The 22,072-nt window shown below is 30.8% G+C and overlaps 1 protein-coding gene across 1 annotated transcript; it reads left to right on the forward strand.

Moving 5' to 3' along the window:
- The first annotated feature begins 15,009 nt into the window (after positions 1–15,009).
- LOC142618060 (protein NRT1/ PTR FAMILY 5.4-like) lies at positions 15,010–21,362 on the forward strand. The gene is made up of 5 exons (XM_075791030.1): positions 15,010–15,216; positions 15,407–15,624; positions 16,198–16,449; positions 17,062–17,321; positions 20,082–21,362. Exons 1-5 carry the CDS (start codon positions 15,072–15,074, stop codon positions 20,959–20,961), a joined length of 1,755 nt encoding a protein of 584 aa, XP_075647145.1. The 5' UTR covers positions 15,010–15,071; the 3' UTR covers positions 20,962–21,362.
- Positions 21,363–22,072: the final 710 nt, after the last annotated feature.

Genomic DNA, 22,072 nt, shown 5'->3' on the forward strand with positions numbered 1-22,072 from the left:
GACCCTGCACCTACCACCCTGGCCGCATTAATGAGGAAGTGACACTTAAACAGTGGAAGGGAAACTTCTAGTTACTGTTCAAAGGCACTAAGAAAAGAAATATCTAGGCTAAGGGAGGAATTGGGGGCAACACGTGGATAAAGTATTAGAAAGAGGAGTATTTAAGGAGGGACCTAGAACGGAAACGGGACGAAACTTTTTGTAACCTAAAAAGAACAAGGGCAAAGAGAGAGATATAATATAAGAACAGCTCTCGGCTTACGTCCGAGGAGGCCTATTTACATTACTCCTTTTTGTTTCCAAGTACTTGCAATCTTTAGTTTGTCATTTCATCCTCATACACTTCTAACCTGGGTTTCAAGCCCACACTCTACAAATTCATATTGTTTAAGGCTCATTGGGCCTGAGCCCATAACTGTTCTTGGGTCCAGGTGCAATTGTGCACTTACAATATAAATAGCAAATTAAAACTTAACATTTTAAAAAGTAACAAATTAAATCCAATAGTTTCAAAAATAACAAATTAAACATTCAACTTATATTTAACCTTAAACATATTTCCACTTAAATAGGCTAAGGTTTAAGGATATAAACATCACATACACATCGATTAAAATCTTGTGAAGTACTTTTTACTCTTGTCTCAATAAGAGGAATAAACTTCAAGCACAAAAGGGGAAAAACAAACAAATTAAAGAGAGGGGCATAAACAAAAACAAAAAAAAGGGTTTTGTATTTTTGCACAGTAGTCTTATAAGATTTACAAGACTCATGAAATATCGTTTTTCTCTTCAACTTTATTTCCATACATTTTGTCAAGTTTAGCCACTACTTTCGAGAAGCGAACAAGTGTGCAAATGACTATCAAGATTAAGAATGAGCAAAGTGTGGATTTTATTTTGTATGAAAGTCCGCCTATAGACTTAGAGATAAATTCGGACCTCTTTGAATTGTATGTTTGTACTAGGATCTTTTCTACTCTTTAGTTAAAATGAGTCATTGCACCCAATCCTATAAATCTTTCATTTACATAGATTGAAATCTTAAAAAATAAAATAAAATAAAAGTTTCAATTTTGAAAAGAAAAATAAGGGCAAGGTCATTGTTACAAATCATCAATATTCAATATATATGTAAAAGAAGAGATCTCATACATGAATGCATGAGTTCCTATCATATCATGTGGCACTCCAACATTTTATTTAGCTTTTTTAACCTCTTTTCATTAAGTTTTTTTTATTGTTATCTAAAAGATCACATTAACTTTATTTTACTATTATCTAAAAGATGGGCTATAATTCAAAATTAATTAAAATCAGACCGAATCTTATAAAAAGCCCAAGTCTACTTATTACCTTACATATTATAACCTTAAATATTATAACCCAAACGTGACCTTTTCACATTTTTTTTTTTTTCCATATTCTCCAAAATATGGGTTGGCATCATAAATAAAACATACACTTTAAAAGACTCTCTTTACAATCTTTCCGAATAGACTCTTATTATTAAGTGTCAAATCAATTTGCTTTTTCCTCTTTATATCTTTTACCATATCTCAACTGTTGCGTTTGCGACTTGCGTAGACCCATCTCTTCTCACATTTTGACGTTCTACTATTTTTGTCTCCTCTTCCCAGACGTTGATCGTTCCCTGGCTTAAAATGATACCCAACATTTTCTACCCACAACAAACTAGGCCAAATATTGTTTGCACTCAATATTCTTTTATAATTGTCGGTTGAGTGACAACTATTTGTTTCAAATAAGTGCTATCAAATTTGTATCAATCTTGCTTTTATAGACCTCACGACACTACATCATTTTTTTTTTTTCCACTTTTTGCAAAGTGTAAATAGGATAATACATCTTTGTAGTTCGATTAAACTATACTATTACTAATTCTTATGGGTCGGTCCATTTCCTTAATACTATTGCAGAGATAGCAGGTTATTCATTGTGTACCATTGATTCGACCTATATGTACACCTGTGGTACTTGTATTTCATGTTTATTTTCATAGAAAGTAATATCTCAAAAATTTTCTTGAAAGTTTTCTTGCCAAAATTAAATGGATTCTAATTTTTGGTTTTTAACATGGTTTTTTAAGGTTGTGAATGATCCCAAGCAGATAGGATTAACACAGAAGATTAACCTCAAATCGAGCCGTGATTATCAATGGCCGCTCAATGTAAGAATCAAAAAACAATGTTTCAGTTTTTTTTTTTTTTTAAAAAGACTTTAATTAAGTTCTTATAATAGTTTTACTTTTAATTTTCCATTTCAGCTGCAAACTAACAACCCAAATATCGTTGTTAGTTTGTCATGCATAATCATTATACTCACCTCTCAAAATCGATAACCAAAGCCAAAATTTAAACCAACACAAAGTCTGAAATGAATTGTAGAGGTAGGGCAGAAGCTATCAATTTGTAAAGATTAGGATTGATAGAATTTATGAAATCTGGTCCTAATGTTATAATTGGTTTTGAAATTTAAACTCTTCTCTATACAAATTAATTCAAGTTCAGATTTCATTTTATTTCCAAAAATTTTATGACCATGGACCAACAAAACTAGTGATGCAGGGCTTGCACCAGAGTTAGGCCTTGGATGTGGCAAAGATAAATGATTTATTTCATAGATAGCAGGTGATGAAAAAGAATGGAGAGCTTCATTTCCGATTTTTAGTCATTAATTATACTATTTAATTTATGCTTTATTTAGGTTGAATGTTTAAGGATTTCATTCTTAGAGAAGATGGATGTAAGGTAGGTTTATGAATATGATCTTTCATTATTTTATGCATTTATTTTGTAATTGTATGCCAAAAATAAAAAATGTTCTATTTTTTAAATGAAATATGTTATCCATAGAGAATCAACCTAAGATTTGATAATTCAATTTATCTCAATAAATCATTTTATCATTGATAGTATTTTTGCACAAAAATTGATTATTTCCGTACCATCTTCTTTTATATGGTGGAATACATTAAAAATAAATAAAATAATTAAGTAATTGTGAATTCATTTAGGCCATATATATATATATATATATATATATTCATATTCTTAATTATGTATATTCATAATAATTTTGGTTCTTTTTATTTTCTTCCTCTTAATGATATGTATAATATAATTGAACATAAGATAGTGTTATAAGGCCATAAAAAATAGTTAGAAATTATTTCAAAATAAAATCCGCACGTTACGCAGCACATCGACTAGTTGCATCTAAAAAGCAAGTTCCATAAATATATTATGAACATTTCACGTGATTCATGGCTCTATGGCCTATGACATACCCTAAAGTTGACAATAATGTTTTGGAGGTAGAAAAGGGATTGTGGTGGGTTAAGCATCTAAACCTAGCTAGCTATATACGAAGCTTAAATGGTTGTTACTGTTATAATTATTGCTATTACTAGGACATGCTTTCTATTACTAGAACCAGGTGCACTCATGGCTAAAGTGGGTCCTCTTTGCATGTGCTGAAGTAGTCAAGTTGTGTCCTTAATCAATGCGAGGAACAATAGTCACCATCATCAGAATTCAATCCAGAAGCGACTATATAATCTATTGGTGCTTAATTAGCATTAAATAATTTTTTTTTTAAATCTCTATATAGTCATATGATTTCTCAAAATGAATGGTACTGAAGTAGCCAAGTTTTATCCTTAATCAATGCGAGGAACAATATTCCCCATCATCAATTCAATCCAGAAGCCACCAGAAGCGACTATATAATCTATTGGTGTTTAATTAGCATTAAATAATTTTTTTTAAATATATATATATATATATATATGGTCCTATGATTTCTCAAAATGAATAGTTAAATATTGTCATTGAATTAATTAATCAAATGGGTTTGATCACAAAATTTTACAGTTGAATTTTTTTTTTTTTTTAGGAGGGTTTCAATCCGCTTCTGATGATAACATTAAATCATTAGACCAAGACGCCAATCGATTTTTGGTGTAGGCAGAGATTGAACCTCAAATCTCTTATTCAATCATCAGAAACTTTACCAGTTAAGCTAACTAAAACCTACTAGTTAAGGTTGAACATTACAAATAATTCATAGTTTAGACTTTAGAGTAAACACTGGAGCAAATCTTGATAAACTCTATAACAAAATAAAATCAAAATATGTCTAGATTTTGAAGGATTTTTATCTGTGATAATAACCTAATCAATGTGGGAAGCCAAGGTTACATCGGAAGAGGAAGACACGAAAATAATTCTAGTTGTGTTACAAATTTAGGTATTCCATTAGAGGATGTGTTAAAAAGATAATGCACTTCATAAAACTGCTAATTTCTGTTAACAAAAATGCGAAGAAACCTTCTTAATAAATACGTGTTTTAAAATTTGCAATACATTTAAAAACGTTCAGACTTTTAACTTTTTGATTCAATTGATCTTCATATTAGATTGGATAAAACATATTTGCCAGCTTCTATTAGTTTTTTCTCATTAGATCTTGGTTGGTAATTAATTTCTCTAAAAATTAGGTTCTCTCAGCTTATACTTTTGTACTTTTCTTTTATAATTAATTTTTATTTTACAACAAAATTGCAAAGTTATCTTCAAAAAAAAGATGTAAGAAAATGCTTAAATGACCATCAAACTTTACCCAAAAAAAGCATTTACAGATAACATAATAATAAATATGATTGTGCCATAAAAACAACATAATAAATAAATTTCTTAATTATTTTTCTATTAATCGATTCATAAAAATTATGTTGTAATAACCTAAGTATCACTTATTTGGATGGAGAATGATTATCACTACATACGTGCTATTGTACACACGTTAAAATACGATTGTAAATGGAGTGTGTACAAAGTATGCAACAAGAAGTATATAACAATAAATTTTTTTCTATTTGGATATAGTCATCATTTCAACTAAGAAAATGCTTAGAATTGGAGCATCTCACGTGCAATTGTCCAAATTTAATTTGACGAGGGTAACAATCAGGCACTATAGACATAACATCACTGTCAGTGATCAATGGTATGTGACATCTTCAACCTTTCAATCGCTCCTCATCACCCAAAAACAAAATATTATATGACACTCATTTACTTCTATAATGGAAAGAACCCATCTCAACAATGGACTAGTCATTAGGGTTCATTGAAACCTAATTTTTGAGGCAGTAGAGCTTATCAAAAGGATTATTGTTGCGGTAGGTACACAGTCACTATAAAACTTCAAGTCAAAGCTTTATGAATAATAGGCAGAATGGTAGCTTATCTTTCTTAGGTAACCTTTTTGGTGCATCATATACAAAATGAAGTCCTAAATCCTAATCAAGATTATGTATAGTGGAGTAGATTATATGTACATTCATTGTGTATTTTTCATTCGACTTTGCGGTTTTTGTAGAATGACTAGCTGATTGGATATGCCTTGGTTCATTGAAAGTGATTTGGATTCATGTAATAAAAGAAGCTATCACAATTTTGATTAGATTCCCTGTGCTCCATTGTCACTTTCTAAGTTACAAAAGTAAGCATTAATTCATTATCATGTGTATTGTTTAGAAGATTTCAGCAGTATAGTACTTGGGATTTTTTGTTTCGTCGTACCTATAATCTTGGTCTAGAACTTTTTAGATGTGAAAGAATGATCAATTAAACAGGAATTCAAGAGTACACAACACTAGCGCAGATGCTTGTGCTCATTGCCTCATTGGGTAACACTGCAAAACTTGAGAGTGAATGAGAAATATATCTCTCTAGATGTATCCATAGTGTAGTCAGTTCAAAACACACTATTATGTGTGAGAGCACAGACACAACCTTTGAGCTGCAGTTTCTCTGCATGCGTCCCTCCTAGACAAAGTGACAATAGTACATGTACAATATTTATGTCATGTCAAATTAACACTGTGTACTGTGTACTGTGTATAATGTATATAAACCCAACATTCAAAATCCAAAAAAGCGTAAAGCACCAATGTACTGTCTCTTTCCTTCCACCTAACACAACATTTTTCACAAGGGAGATGTTAAAATTATTCCAAATTTTTTTTTTTAAATATATATATATATATATATATATATATATATATATATATATTGGTAGGATTCAAATCACACTTGGTATAACTCAAAATAATGTTACACCACTCAATAATTTGTTATTGAATTCATATTTTAAAAATCTAACTGTTGAATTACATGTTCTAAATGTTCTTAACATGCATACCAATTTTCATGCCAATCGAATGTAATTTACCATTTGATCCATAAACTTATCTTTTATGCATTATTTCAAACTACAAAAACTTAAACATAAATAATTGATTGATAATATGACTATTGATCTTTGATCATTTCTAAATTTTGTAAGTATGAAAAATATACAAAGATAATGTAATCTAAATGTGGATTTATCAAAATTTACATCTAAGTAAAAAATATTAGATAGTATTATTCCAAATATAACTTGAACCCAACTATATATATATATATATATATATATATATTCAAATTTATAGTATCACCAAATCACTTTTTTCACGGTTAAGTTGATAACCTGTAGTAATATGGTCTTATATTACTGCTACTATTTTACTGTCTATTGTAGAGTCGTCTTAAATCTAATACATTTTGGGACTTTAGGCAATAAATTTTAGTGATTTTTTAATATCTAAATATTCTTTATTCAAATTTTTATATTTAGTTTTGTTTATAACCCGCTCTTTTTGCTTTTTTAAATACAACAATATTGCTAATATAGTTTATGTATATGGGTTTCATTAATTTCTCTTTTAAATTTGTTAGAAAAATTAATTTTCAATGATTATTTAGCATATTCATAACAAACTTATAACAATTTTTATAAATAAAATAAAAAAAGATTTCAATTGTGTTGGTTTTTTATTAGTTCAATATTTTGAGACCTTCTTGAACATAGGGAAAGAATGCAAAAGCAGCAAAACTCACTTTTTAAATTATATATATATATATATATATATATATATATATATATATATATATATATATAAGCTATCATCATTCTATATGTTTTGGATTTTTGGGTACAATTTTGGGGTGATTTTTGTTCAATTAATGGGGGTCTTGAAATCTAGGTCTTGAGCCGACAGATTTACCAGATTCATAACTTGTTACCTTAATAATTGTGAAAAAAGTTGTATATAAATATATTAATTTCATAGTAATCCAGTATAATTTTGACACATGAGCTAGTTGTGGACATGACCTAGCTAAGTCTAGGGGCTTGAATTTGGATGCGAGTTTTGTCAAAGAGATTCTGGCAGACAGGAAGGCAATATTGCATAGATTATGAATCGGAAAGTTTTGTTTTGTAACCCCACAATGTGGATGATGGACCCTTTACATGTTGCTTTGATTGATTCAAGTGCTTTCAGGACTAATGGACCTGAAATGCAGACCACGAATAAGTTTTTTCAGTACTTGGTGCAATAGTGTAATTATATTATTATTTATGCCTGGTGGGAAAACAGAAACTAATCTAGTAACAGTCTTGTGTGTGCGGGTTTGTCATTTCGAGACCTATGTGGGGCTCTTTGGTCCAAGTATATGGGAGTACAGTGTACACTGCTCTTTCTATACCTTAAATGTAATCAAAAACTTGCTGTTGAGAGTGGCATATTGGAACTCCTTTTAGGGGGCTTTAAGCTTTTCTGTACACGTAAATATAACATTAAATTTTGAAAATAGATGTTGTTATTTTTTTGTTAATGCTGGTTAATTAAGTTAATTCAAGTACGTACTTTCTTAGTCACAGTGAGCAACTATTTCATATATACTTAAGGTTTTTAAGATTATCATAGATTAATTGGAAAATTGTGTCACGCCGATATCTGATCAATCATTTTAGCTTGATGATGACTAGCTATAAAAAAAATAAAAAAATAAAACTTCAATATTTTCTTTTTTGCTTCTAGGGGGTCCATCACTAGTACTACTTTTAGGGTAGCTCATTCATGATTTTCATAGTCATTAAGAGTGATTAAGAATATTTATATAACTTTAGATTTGGTATACACTTTCTTTCCATATTCTACATGAGTAGTGAAAATTGGCCACACCACACCATTTGTTGGACTAGAGTTGTGGTTCATAGCAATTACAAGTGGAGAAGGGAGGGAGGGGGGCCCTGACTTTTTATTGAAAATCTCTTCTTTATGGACCTGGTTTACACTAATTCCTTCAAACTCTTAAATCTTTGGTGCCACTTATCTTGCCGTAAATCCTAAATCCTGTGTTCAAGTCCCCAACAAAATATGTAGAAAGTGACTTTCATTCTATTGGTGAAAAAGTCACCAATTATGTTTTTACTGTTCAATTTATCTCCACCGAAGATAAGTTGACTATCATCATGACTAAGGGCTTATCTTTTTCGCGGTTCATTTTCTTTTTTGAATAGGGATAAGTTAAAAATCTCTTCTACAAATCCGTCAACTCGAGAGGGGGTATTGAATATATTTGATCATTTGTATTTTAGAAAGTTCATATATTTAATTATAATAACATTTGTAGTTACAAATATCAAGTTCACATATCTTTTGCAACTTGTTTATTAGTATTTACTTTTTTACATTAAAAAAAAATCTGCAAATTACAACAAATATGAGACTGGGATTTCTCAAATTTTGGGAATGAAATACTATAACAATAATGTTTTATGTAAGTTTTTTGACAAAGAATGTTTATGTAAGTTGATGGTGGATCTTTACTTAACTTTATAAGGTTGTTTGTAGGGTATGAATTCTTATTATTCAGATAAATTCTAACTCCAAACTTTTTCATAACTTTATATAACCTTAGTCTCCTTTTTTTTTCCCTGACTTCACCACTGCTAGCAAACTTCCAAGCTTTTAGCTCCATTTGTGTCCGAGCCATGTCAAAAATAAATAAATAAATAAAAACGCACCTTCCTTTAGAATGGGTTATTGGAGATTTGAATGAGAGTTAGTGGTATTTAGGATGGGTGCAAAGCATGAAATAATGTTCTTTATGCAAAGTTTTGCACATTAGCTTCGTATAGATGAGTCCAGAAAGATGAGCACAGAAACCACAATACTCTTCTATCATAAGCTCGTACGCTATTATTAGTTAGGGGTCCAAGTTCCAACCTATCTCCATCCTCCGAAAAAAAAAAAATCCAAGAAAGAAGAGAGATGATGAAAAGAGATTATCTGCTCACAAGACCAGGGAATAGTAGAGAGATCATGGACAACATCAATTATAGCTGTGCCAATACCTTCAAAAATCACATATATAACTGTGCCAATGTTTAACTTGTACGGGGTATAGTTTTTTTTTTTTTTTTTTTTAAGATTTAGATGTTTAGGTTTGATTGCCCTCAAACTGTCAAGAGCCACGCCATCAATGAATGATTAAAACATCTGTAAATATTGCCATACATTGGTCTTTATTCAAAAGTGTCGAAGATACCTCCTATCGAAACAGGAAAAAAAAAATTTCAAGTTGAGTTCAAATTGTTATATAATTGCATGTATGAAGTATTTCACTGGATTTTTTATCCACCTATGTTACGAAATTGTGGAGAGAAAGTCATAGAAATAATTGAAAGCAGAAAGGAAATTAATTATTATCTCACTTTTTTATCACACATGTATGATTTTTACTCTTGCTCATGCAGTAGTGTGGCTGTACTGTTGAAGGCAGACCCGCATCGAGATGTTCACATGACAAGGAACAGAGCAGCATGTTAGTGTAGTTGATTCTAGTTCAGATATCTATATGTTCACATTACAAGAGCAAATGTGTCAGGTATGTGGCTGGCATTTTAGAAAATTAATGGAGTTTATAATGATATAGAGATCATTGAAGGTGGCATGACCCAAGAAACTCAAACATCTACGTGGGCATTACTCCAAAAAAAAAAAAAAAGGAACACTTTGAACAACTACAAAGTTCTCTCCTGCTAGTTTTCAACTTCCTTACAATTGTTTGTCTTAATTGTACAGATATCAAACGGACTGCATAATCTGTATTATAACAATTATATATACAAGAGGGAGTATCTAGTTAGCCAATGATAGATAAATAGCAATCGGAGATTGAGAAAGAAACCGGAGGGGTGAGGGTGGGGGGAGGGGGGTTTCAAATATGATGTTAAGTGACGTTTGTACTTAAGGAGTAAATTGAATGTTTTTTACCAACAAAAAAAATTGGTAGTACCTAAAAATAGTCTAAACATTAGGGGTAATTTTGTATTTTACCCTTATTTTTATTAGTAAATTACAAATTATAGTTTGATATTTTATGGATTATTTACAAATTTAGATAATTCAATCTCATATTTGTAAAAACATATTTTATACATGTACATATTTTAACATATAATATTATATTATATGTTCAAATCAAACCCGGATTCATGAGTTTGTTTGCAAACATTTTATTATATTTGAAATTAGCATGTTTAATAATCGAGCCTAATCTGACTCTTGAACTTATTAACAAAATAAACAAACACAATAAAATCTAATTTCGAGTTGAGTCCAAATTATTCATAAAAGAACTCAATTCCTGTAATATATCCAACTTGAGTTGGGAATTGTTAGGGTCATATTTTATTGTAATTGGCTAATTCTCTGATAAAATGTACTTTACTTGTAATTGGGTAAATCTAAGATGGGTTTAGTACTTCAAGAAACATGTTGTTCAAGTATTAAAGACGTGAAGATTGGTTCAAAAAACAAGTGAAGAAAAACTGTTGATTAAGTCTCAGCAAATAGCTCGACAAATGTCTGCTATCGAGATTTCCTATGAAGCTCAATAGATAGCTCAACAGCAGCTCGATCTATCGAGATTTGCGATTTTCAGTTTTCCAGATCTGAAATTTGGCCCAAGCTTATGCAATTGTTTAGAGTTTATTTTCTCACAACCTTAGACATATATAAAGCTTATTTTAAAAGTCGTCATACATGGATATAGAGACCAAGAGACTTATTTTCTCTATGTAAAACTACTACGTTTGTACTCCATAGGTTTTGTAACCGAGTGCTTCTAAATCTTCATTGTTGATGAAGTAAAGAACTTTGCAACCTACAACATTTGCTCATGTTGCTGGAGTTAGTCACGTACTTAGATCTGTGCAAAGAGTTAGTCACAATTTGGAAGTTTATGCATCAAAGGAAAAGAATGCTACTACAAGATCAAGTCCAATTGAGTATTAGAGTAAAGGTTCAACTGTAAGTTGGTATTTCGAGATAAGCCAAGATAGTTGGTAAGATTTCTTATACTTGTAATCACTTGATTGTTTATTAGTGGATTCTTGAGAGTGGTGGCCTTAAAATCACCTGGAGGGGTTTTTGTCTTGCAAGGTTTTTTCCATTTGTCAACAAATCACCGTGTTAATTTATTTTTCCACTGCATTTAGTATTTTTTGTGGTTTGTTGGTGTCTTCACGATTTACATGCAATTGAACCTAACTAATCAACTTGGATAAATAAAATTAATTAACTGGGATCAAGCTATCTTAACCCAACAAGATTGCTTTATGTTAAGGTTAGAGGAATTTTAATTTTTGCCTGTTCGACTTTTTCCATATTAATTTTGAATGATAATTGTCATTTTATGTTTATTGCAATATATATTTATAACCATTGTGAGGCACACAGAGCCTTGTAGATTAATCGATACTTACTTATGCATAAAGTTTTTGAAGGTCTAGGGAGGAAAAGATTTGAGTTGCGGGATTAGCATCATATTGTAATTATCTCCACACCAAAAAAAAAAAAAATTATGAGGCTATAAAAAGAATGTTGCTTTCATAAATGTTAGGGTTTTAGCAATAACTTAATTTGTTTAAAAAGTAGCAACAACTCAGTCAGACACTTAAACTTTCACAATTAATTGGAGAAGTACCAAATTACAATTTATCAAAAATTTAAAGGTTTAGCAGTCTTGATTTGGAAGAAAAGAGGAAGTTACTAAACTTATCATTTTTTAAAAAATAATTTTTATGAATGAGCTGAGTAAGCTTATCATTACTCATTAATATTGAGAAAAGAAATTAAGAAAAAAAAAGGCTTGAGGAAAGTATCATTAGTCATTAGTTTTGCAACGTAGCCAGCAACTATTTAAATGCTAAGAGCTTTTTTTTTTTTTTTTTTTTGAGTCATGGACAGGCATATTTTTCTGTAATCCAGAATTGTACGTGCTATATTCCCTATTGTCTGTAACATCATCAGTAAATAATAACTACGTGGAAAATATAATTAGCACGAGCATAAATATTAAATAAATAATTATGTGGTATAATTTAAGTGATTCATGATAATGCATCAATTTAATCTATATGATACATAATCAAGCCAGCACCAAGCCACCAATGAAGAGAAGAGTGTGTTTTTTCTCAGGAGAGAGAGAGTATGTTTTGAATATGTTAAGTTCAATTGTTCCACGTGAATTTTAATTTGTTTAATCATAAAGAATTTGAGTTCGAATCTCACTTATACCGAAAACAAACTAGTTTTTTAGCATGGCAATAAAGAACTATGATTGGAAACGTTGAAATATATCAATTTTTTCTCCCTTATAACAAGTGGTAATTAAAAGAGGGGCAATTGAATCCATATTTTATTCAATTTTAATTAGTTTAATAATAAGGAACTTAGGTTTAAATCTCATTTATATTAAAAACAAATTGATTTTTTAGCATAATAATAAAAAAGAATCGTCATAGAACGTGGAAATACATCCTTTGTTTTCTTCTTTTTTATAACAAGTGATAATTAAAAGAGAGGCAGTCAATTATAAAAAAAAAAAAAAAAAAAAAAAAAAAGGAGAGGCAGTCAAATCCATCCATGTTTTCCTCGTGGTGAAGACTAAGACTCTAATAGTTAGTCAGTAAACACTTTGAGACTTTTTTTTTTGGTGAATGATAAAAGAGAATCTTTGGTGTGGCGCATTGACTCCATGTCACGTGACAATAATGGATAATATCACGTGTACCGCATGAGCTTGCTGGAACTATCGCTCGAACTGCTTCTCTCTGAGTGCTGAAATAAAAACTCATATCATCAAGCCACATCCTGTGTGATAAGCACTTCGAGACTCTAAAAACAAAAGTCAAGCACAAAGATATAAAGCAACGTCGGCAAAACTTAAAAAGTTCATATCATTCGAGAGCTTTTGGAAAGTTTGAATCGTAAATTTTAAACTGACTAATTATTACTATCGTCGGCAAATCCACCGCAAGTATTACAGTGAGACTAACTAAGAGTGGAAATATTAAATTTTTTTTAAAATATAAAAAAACATGTTTGTGTCCACTTTGACCATTCAAGGATTTAACCATTTATTCCATTGATTCCGGCCTCTTCCATATGCATGCTTATGTAAGGCTTCCACCCACATACATTTTCTTATTATCTAAGCTTGAATTTTTCGGTGGTCAAGACATCATCTCCCCATAGTAGTTATTTATTTAAAATAATAATAATAAATTGTACACCACTCAAATATCGTGTCCATTTGAAAACAGCTTATTTAGTTTTTTGCTAAAAATATAGTAAAGTATACTTGCATTTTAAAAAAGTGAGAAAAATTAAAAAAAAATTAAAATATTAAAAAGTTATACATAAAATTTAAAAGTTCAGCATATAAGCTCATACCAAATAGGCACAAATCCACTTGCTCTCCAATTTCAAAACTTTTGATTCTGGTTTTTCAAAATGTTAATAATATAGTCCTTTCATTCACCTGTCAATTTTTTTTTTTCATTCACCTGTCAATTAATTACATACTTTTTGTCTATTATTTCTTACTTACAGTTATGTTTAATGTCAGTTCCTTAATTATGAAATGGGTTCAATTTTAGTCCCTTTAAGATGAGGTTAGCTGGTTAGGTAGAAATATTAAAATGAGTTGAAAAATTATATATTAGCTTCCCTTATTTACCTTTGGAATGAGATAGAGTTGTTTTTAGAAAATTTTCTAAAAACAACTCTATCTCATTTCAAGCTAAATAAAAGAAGTTAAGAAATAGTTTTCTATTATTTATTTTTTTATGATAATACCATACGCAGTAAAAACACAAAAAATTATCTTTACATAAAGTTTTTTATCGAGACAAACAGAAATTCCCTAAACTATGTTTTTTAACCTTCTTCAAGAATGGCCTACAGCTCATAATTAATCTCATATTAGGTTCTAGTAAAAATACGTAAGTTCCTTTCCTAGTTGCTCTTATTATTTTCTCTCTCTTTTTTCCAATTGTTTTAATCTCCTTATTACTAAATTTTAAATTGATTTCCTTTTGTTTAAGACAAGAAATATAATTCTTAATTTTTATCCATATTTTATTTTATTCAAAATAATGTTATTTCTTCAATATATTAAGGTAAATTCATGATTGGTTAAATCTAATCTTATTAAATCTAACTAATATTATCAAGAACAAGGATATATGTCCAAGGTAAGAACTATTGATACATTCTTTAATTTCCCATGTTAGATTTACTACTAATATGTAATGTTTTATTCTCAAATATTTTTTTTATTTGTTATCTTTCTAGGTAATATAACTTTATTATTGTTTTTCATGCAACATGAACAATGGGCGTGAGAAGATTGATAAATTGATATGGTCCACAATATTGTGTGTGTGTGTATATATATATATATATTCTTTTATGGTAATGATATATTAAATTGTGTAAACTTAAGAATTTATGTATTAGTTTAAAATTTATTTTTTTAATATTTTGTTATTTGTTTATATATATTATTACTTTTTTGCAAGTGAAAAAAATACAAATCAACCCATTAACTAAACCCATAATCCGATTACCTAATTCGCTTGCAACTTGTTTGGGACAACCTATTATCTTACTTGTATTTGATTAACTTGATTAACCTGACGTAACCCGTCCCGTTTGGCAGGTCCCTAACCTGACCCTATTGGCGATGCAATTAATCAAACTTACATTATGAAAATGCCAACACATAGTGAACACACAGTGTTTCTTCCGTATATATAAAGGGACCCATATGCCTGAAAGTCCCAACTCATTCATTAGCTATGTCAAATTTCTCATACCAACCTTCTTCCATGGATAGCTCCGTAGCACCAGTTATGATTAATGATGGTCAGAAGGAGACAAGGCTGGTCTCCACCAAGCAAAAGTCCTCCAGAGGTGGCTGGAATGCTGCCATTTTTGTCATCTGTAAGCCTTTCTTCTTCTTCATCTTCTTCTTCTTCTTTCTCTCCTCTTCATTTTGACCTGAAATCGTTGACTTCGATCAGGATTTCAGTGCAGAAAGTGTGTGTATACGATTGTATGCGGTGTGAAATAAACAGTGCCCTTTGCTTTAAAATCTGATTCACTTTTTCTTTCATTTTTTTTGTGTGTGAAGTTGTTGAAATGGCTGAGCGTTTTGCCTACTATGGCCTCGCTGGTAACCTCATCACGTACCTCACAAATGAACTCCATGAGCCCTTGACCACTGCAGTTAAGAATGTCAACACTTGGATTGGCGTCTCAACACTCTTCCCCATACTCGGTGCCTTCATCGCTGATTCCTACTTGGGCCGTTTCAACACCATTATTATCTCCTCTGTCATCTTTCTCTTGGTAAAGAAAATTCCTCACCAACATGACTACAGTTCTTGTCACATATGCACAAAAAGCGGAGTCAATATTTTTCTTTTCTTGGACAAACCAGATAATAATCATGATTTTTACTTACATACATACACACACATATATACACGTTTTTAAAATTTAAAAAAAAAAAAAAAAGGTTTGGTGAAAAATACTTCATGACAAATGAGTATATGAAAGTTCTTGATTCAATCATGAATTTTAATTAGATATCATTATTTTAGATGTTATAAAATTTAATAGAAATCTGTCATACAAAATTGATAATTTCATCTATAAGATGTATAAAGCTTTCTTCTAATTTAATTATGAGATAAATTTGACTTTTTTTTTTATTAAAGTTGGGATCTCTTTAAAAAAAAATTCTTCTTTTGAAAGGAAGATTAGCTCATACTTTTTGGAGGCAGAAATCCAAAAGGAAAAGAAATTACTTTTCTTAAAGTGAATTCATTCTGCTTATTGCCTATTCCTCCTTGATATTACATGCATATGAACATGGTTCTTGACCAAGTTTACTTTCATGATGACTTCTTTGTATCACAGGGAACAGTCCTATTGACTTTATCAGTCTCAGTGTTTCCTCTGCATTTGCGTAAGGCAATGTCTTTTTTAGCCCTTTACATATTATCAGTCGGCGAAGGTGGCCACAAACCGTGTGTGCAAACCTTTGCTGCAGACCAGTTCGACGAGGTCACACCAGAGGAGAAGAAGGAAAAGAGCTCATTTTTCAACTGGTGGTATTTGGGGATAGTTGCTGCCGCAACTTCTGCCTCACTGGTTGTAATTTATGTGCAGGTAACACAATTCTTAAATTGCTAATACAATGACATCTTCATTTTTGTTATATCAATTTGCAGTTTATTATAATTTTTACACATCAATGCAAAGTTTTTTTTTTATAATAATTTTGTGAGCTATGGTGGATCCAAGGTCATTCTGACATTTTTAATGAATGCAACGGAAGTAGTTTGATAGTTTAAAACTAGTTCCACTATTTCCTTTTTAAAGAAGCAATGGACTAATTAATCATTAATTGTGTACAAAATAATTAAAGTGTTCATTTAATTGTTTTTTAGCATACATTTTTCTAATAGAAATTTGAACTAAAATATATACCTAGTGGTGGAGACGTGGAGTGAAAATTTTCAAAAATGGGTTTCAAAGTGATAATAATTATAGAAAATAAAGAAACTTCAGATGGCTATATAGGAAAAATTAGAAGTTTAGAAGTCACTCATGTAATTAAAATTTTGAAATATTTGGGGTCCATGGTCCCCCTTTTTTCCCTTATAAGTTATAAATAAACTAAATGTGAACATATAGCAAAAAATTTAAAAGATCTTTAAAAAAAAAAATTATTCCACTTTTAGTTTATCTAAAAAATTAAAATTTTACTAATGGTTGCAGGATAATATTGGCTGGACAGAAGGGTTTGGAATACCGATAGGAGTGATAGCCGTGGCATTGACAATATTTTTACTAGGAATTAAAAAGTACCGGAAGGAGGGTCCTGTGGGCAGCCCTTTCACCGGGGTGGCACAAGTGTTTGTTGCGGCGGCTCGGAAGTGGCGGGTGGATGAGACACGCCATGGTAGGGGTGTATACTATGGCATGCCCTCGGAGGGTCAACCTAACACATGGATTTTGGCCAGGACTGATCAATTCAGGTACACAAAATTGTCAACTCCTTTTTTTTGTGGTGTATGTGTGTGTATATATTAAAAATCACGTGCGGTGCCTGTGGTAACAAAAGTCACATACCTAACCATACACAAGTGGTCAACTATGGGTAAAACTTGTGGTCAAATTTAGGTCATTCTTAGTGGGGTTCACATTTCACATTTGACTATTTGAAACCTAACCCTGATGTGAAGTCAACGATGTAGATAATTTGTGATGACTATTGGTCGAAATCTTTTTTTTTTTTTTTGGTATTGGTCGAAATCTTATCTCTAAAATATAGCTTTCTCTTCTCTGTAGAACAGAAGACCTAATAATTTATTTGGCTATTAGTCACCAAAATGTATTAAATTATTGAAATAGTGTACCTACCCTCTCACCTGTCATAACTCACAGGTAAACAGATTCTCAGAATTCATTAATGTCTTTGTATAAATTGATGTTGTTATATAATAAGTTAATAACGTGGTTTAAGATATGATAAGCATTTTATCCCCTTCAATAAAAAAATTAAAAAAAATATATGATAAACATCTATATTTTTTATGTAATATTTATTATAGTAACTATACCAATTTCCCTCCATTTAAGATTATTTTCTTAGATTCAAGTGATAATCCCATGGTTTAAGTAAAAATTATAATAATGACCTAATCCTTTTCAAAAAAATTATAATAACCTAGTCGTAATAGTGTGTGTATATATATTTTGTGTCATTTGTAGTTATTAGTACGAATCTCACTCACACCTCTCCTTTCACCATTATCTACATATAAAATAAAGTATAATAAAATAATAAAAAAGTTCGTTTTCCATATCATTTATTTCAAATGGGAAATCCCAGGAGATTTTTTTTTTTTTTTTTAGGGATAAAGATATTAATTTGTTTGGCCATTGCTTGTTGGATCCAAAAGTTTTAAAGAATAATGCTATGTACACATGGACACCAAATATCATAATACCCTCCTATTTTTATAAATGACACTTCACCCCCACAAGGTTTTAATTTATATAACAAATAATCCCCACAAGGCCACAACTATATATTTGTGTTTATCTCAAATTGAGTAACAAATGTATACTTTTTCAAATTTAATTTCATATAGAACAACTTTAAAATAATGCTTGCAAACCATATTCTTTCTATAACAAGAAAATTAAAATAATCATCTTAGGGGGCTAAGGGACATTTTCAAAAATGCAAGGTTTCTAACATGGTTCCAAATCTCAATAGAGGTTAGTGTAATTTACCCAAAAAAAAAATAGTTTGCATAGTTTAATTTATATATAGTGGATCCTCTAATAATTATAATACTTTAAAACATAATAATCTTTGGTAACAAAAATTGATAACAATCTTCCCTTTGTTCCAATTTGAATGACAGTGAATAACTCATACTTTTTTTTACTAACTAATTTGATTTACTTCCTATTTTTCATTTTCTACAAGCTACTAATTAACTAGAAGTTTGAATCTACCTATTTCTTTGAACATAATTAACTGTACTAGAACCAATAACTTCTCTTTCATTATTTAATAAGTTTGCTAAAAATGTAGCTTTTATCCACCAAATTAGCCTTGTAAAGTAAACCATCTATACGTCTTTTACAGTTTTATACTAAATAATTATTTTCCAATATTCATACACTAGCTACTTAGCTAGAATATTAAAAAAAAAAAAAATCTATTATAATATTTTGTACATAACATTATTGGAACCAGCAAGGTATCCCTCACTATTTAACATTCTTGTTAAAATGTAGCTTTCTTTTTCTTTCTTCTTTTTTGATGAAGCTATAAATGGTAGCTTTTATCCACCCAAATTAGAAAAAATCTATTTCTTTTTCTTGTCTTTTCTTCTTTTTTCCCATACATAGCTAGAATAAGTCTTTTTCTTTTTCTTTTCTTTTTCTTCTTTTTTCCCATACTTAGCTACAATAATTAAATTAAATTTTTTGTAAATAAGATTTCTAGAATTTGTAAGTATATCCCATTATTCAATATGCTTGTTAAAATGTAGCTTTCATCCACCCAAATAAATCAGGTTAACCCATCTATCTGTCATGCTACCATTTACACGCAACTGCCCCCCCTAAAGTATTAAAATTGACACTTGATTAACCTGTGCGAATAATTGAAACTATTTTCTTATCATATCTAGTCATCCTTGCTTTGCTTGACGTGTCCAATATATCTTCTTGTGCACAAAAGTCAAAAAACTTTTTGCAATATCTAGGTTCTTATTTTTATTTTCGTCTCCCATTAGTTTTGCTAGTTTTTAAGCAATAGTTTATTTTACAATACTTCTCTTTTCCTCCTCTTTTTTTAGAAAGCCCAAAAGTTTATATTACTGTTCGAAATTTGAACATTAATTAAATTAAGTAATTATAGGCCCAAAAGCCCATGCCCATTAGTATTACATGTGCAGGTCCAAACCCGTTAAAATATATCTGTGCAATACTTCATTCTATTACTTGTGCAGGTCCAAACCCATAATTATCATTACTCTTTTTGATGAATTTTAGTATCATTACTGGTTCAACACTTCTGTTACTTGTACATTACTTATATTGTGTGCCTATAAATATAGAATTTCTTTCTACCTCTCTCTTTTTCTTAACATAGTATCAAAGCAAAGAACTTAGTAATGGACTGACTATATTAATATGACCATATTCTTGATGCATGTGACTTAATTTGCTTATTCTCAAGCAGATATTTAACTATTACTATTTGAAAAATGCAGGTTTTTGGACAAGGCAATGATCATTGACAACATTGATACATCTAGCAAAACCAGAAATCCTTGGAGGCTATGCTCACTAAATCAAGTGGAAGAAGTGAAGCTTGTTCTCCGCCTCATCCCCATATGGTTTAGTTGCATAATGTTCACTGTAGTCCAAGCTCAACTTCACACCTACTACATCAAGCAAGGTAGTACAATGATCCGGTCAATAGGACACTTCCATATTCCCCCAGGATCACTTCAAGCCTTAGTAGGCATCACAATTCTTTTTGCCGTTCCATTCTATGATCGAGTTTTTGTCCCAATAGCCAGAAAATTTACAGGACACCCATCAGGAATTACAGTGCTACAAAGAATAGGAGTTGGACTATTTCTATCCATACTCAACATGGTTGTGTCAGCTCTAGTAGAAGCCGAAAGGGTCAGCATTGCAAAAAAATATAACCTCATGGATAACCCTAAAGCAACTATTCCAATGACAGTTTGGTGGCTTCTTCCACAATACATGATTTGTGGTTTATCGGATGCATTTGCAGTTGTGGGACTCCAAGAATTATTCTATGATCAAATGCCAGAAGCACTGAGAAGTATGGGAGCTGCAGCATATATTAGTGTGGTTGGAGTTGGAAGCTTCATTAGCAATGCTATTATATCTGTTGTGCAGGCAATTAGCTCAAGGTCTGGTGATAAATGGCTTGGTAACAATCTCAATCGTGCACACCTTGACTACTACTACTGGGTCCTAGCAGGGTTGAGTGCTTTGAGTTTGTGTGTTTACGTATGCATTGCTATGCGCTTTGTCTACAAAAAGGTGGAGGAGGTTGAAAAAACCAACGGGGGAAGGTGGGTTATAATGAGCACCACCAATGGAGAATTTTAAGACTAGAGGGACATGCTACATTAGTAGGTTAATTAACAAATAGAAATATCCCATTCATAGTTTTTCACTCTATGCTCCATCAACTGCTACATGTTATATGCTTAATATTTCTTTCATCTTAAACCTTGATTAAGAAAAGAAAAAAAATGCATAGGATTGACATGTGATAAGTTGTGATTGGTGGAGCATAAAATGAAATACTAAAAGTTGGATGGAAGGTTTTATTGTTAATTAACATTTAAAAAAAAAAAAAAACCAAATTAGAAAGAGTAAAATTTATTTGGAGTGAGTTTTGGATATAGCAACCCGTGGTTGTTTTAGATGTACTAGTAAATATGTATGTGTTTGCATGTCAAGATAGTGTGAATAATAATAAAAATAAAATAATATTATTGAAGAAATTTGAAAGACTATCTTCCTTTGTTGTTTAATGTATAGCAGTAAATATGTTTGTGTATGCATCTTAAGTTACTTGACTACGGAATTTGAACTAAATATTTGGGCTCTTTGATAGTCATAGGGAAATTTTTCGTTCTTTCTTTGATTTTTTTCCCCCAAACATTAGGGAGAATGGATGAAGTGGACTTTAAACATAGTAGCATCAACCAAAAATGAAAAATAATATAATCAGAGTTTCGAACCATTTGGTAGTGTCAACACTTGATAATTATTTCGGTTATCAGATGAAATCTGATAAAACTCAAACGCTCAACTCCATGGTTAGGTAAACACTATTTGTGGCACTTCAGTCACTCATAGGGTTTATGACATGTCTAATTGACTACTACTACATCAATCTGGCTCATTTTCTTATTGTTAGGTTCACTATTTTCTGCTATGATAAGCTAATTCTCCACCTCTTCCTTCCTATTAGACACTTAGTGTGTGTTTGTTTGGAGGGATTTTAGGCAGAATGGAGAATTATGAGAGAAAATTGGGAGAGTGTTTGGTTGGGAGGGGGAGTGGAAAATTTTGTAGTGGGGGCTGGGTGTTTTCTCCCCATGCCCACCAAAAAATTCTCTCCCCAAAATAGGAAGAAAACTAAGGGGGAAAAGGAAAACACTATGTCCACAACATTTTCACAATATTTTTACAACAAATCTTATATGGC

The sequence above is a fragment of the Castanea sativa genome, chromosome 11 (assembly GCF_040712315.1).
Source record: "Castanea sativa cultivar Marrone di Chiusa Pesio chromosome 11, ASM4071231v1".
Lineage (NCBI taxonomy): Eukaryota > Viridiplantae > Streptophyta > Magnoliopsida > Fagales > Fagaceae > Castanea > Castanea sativa.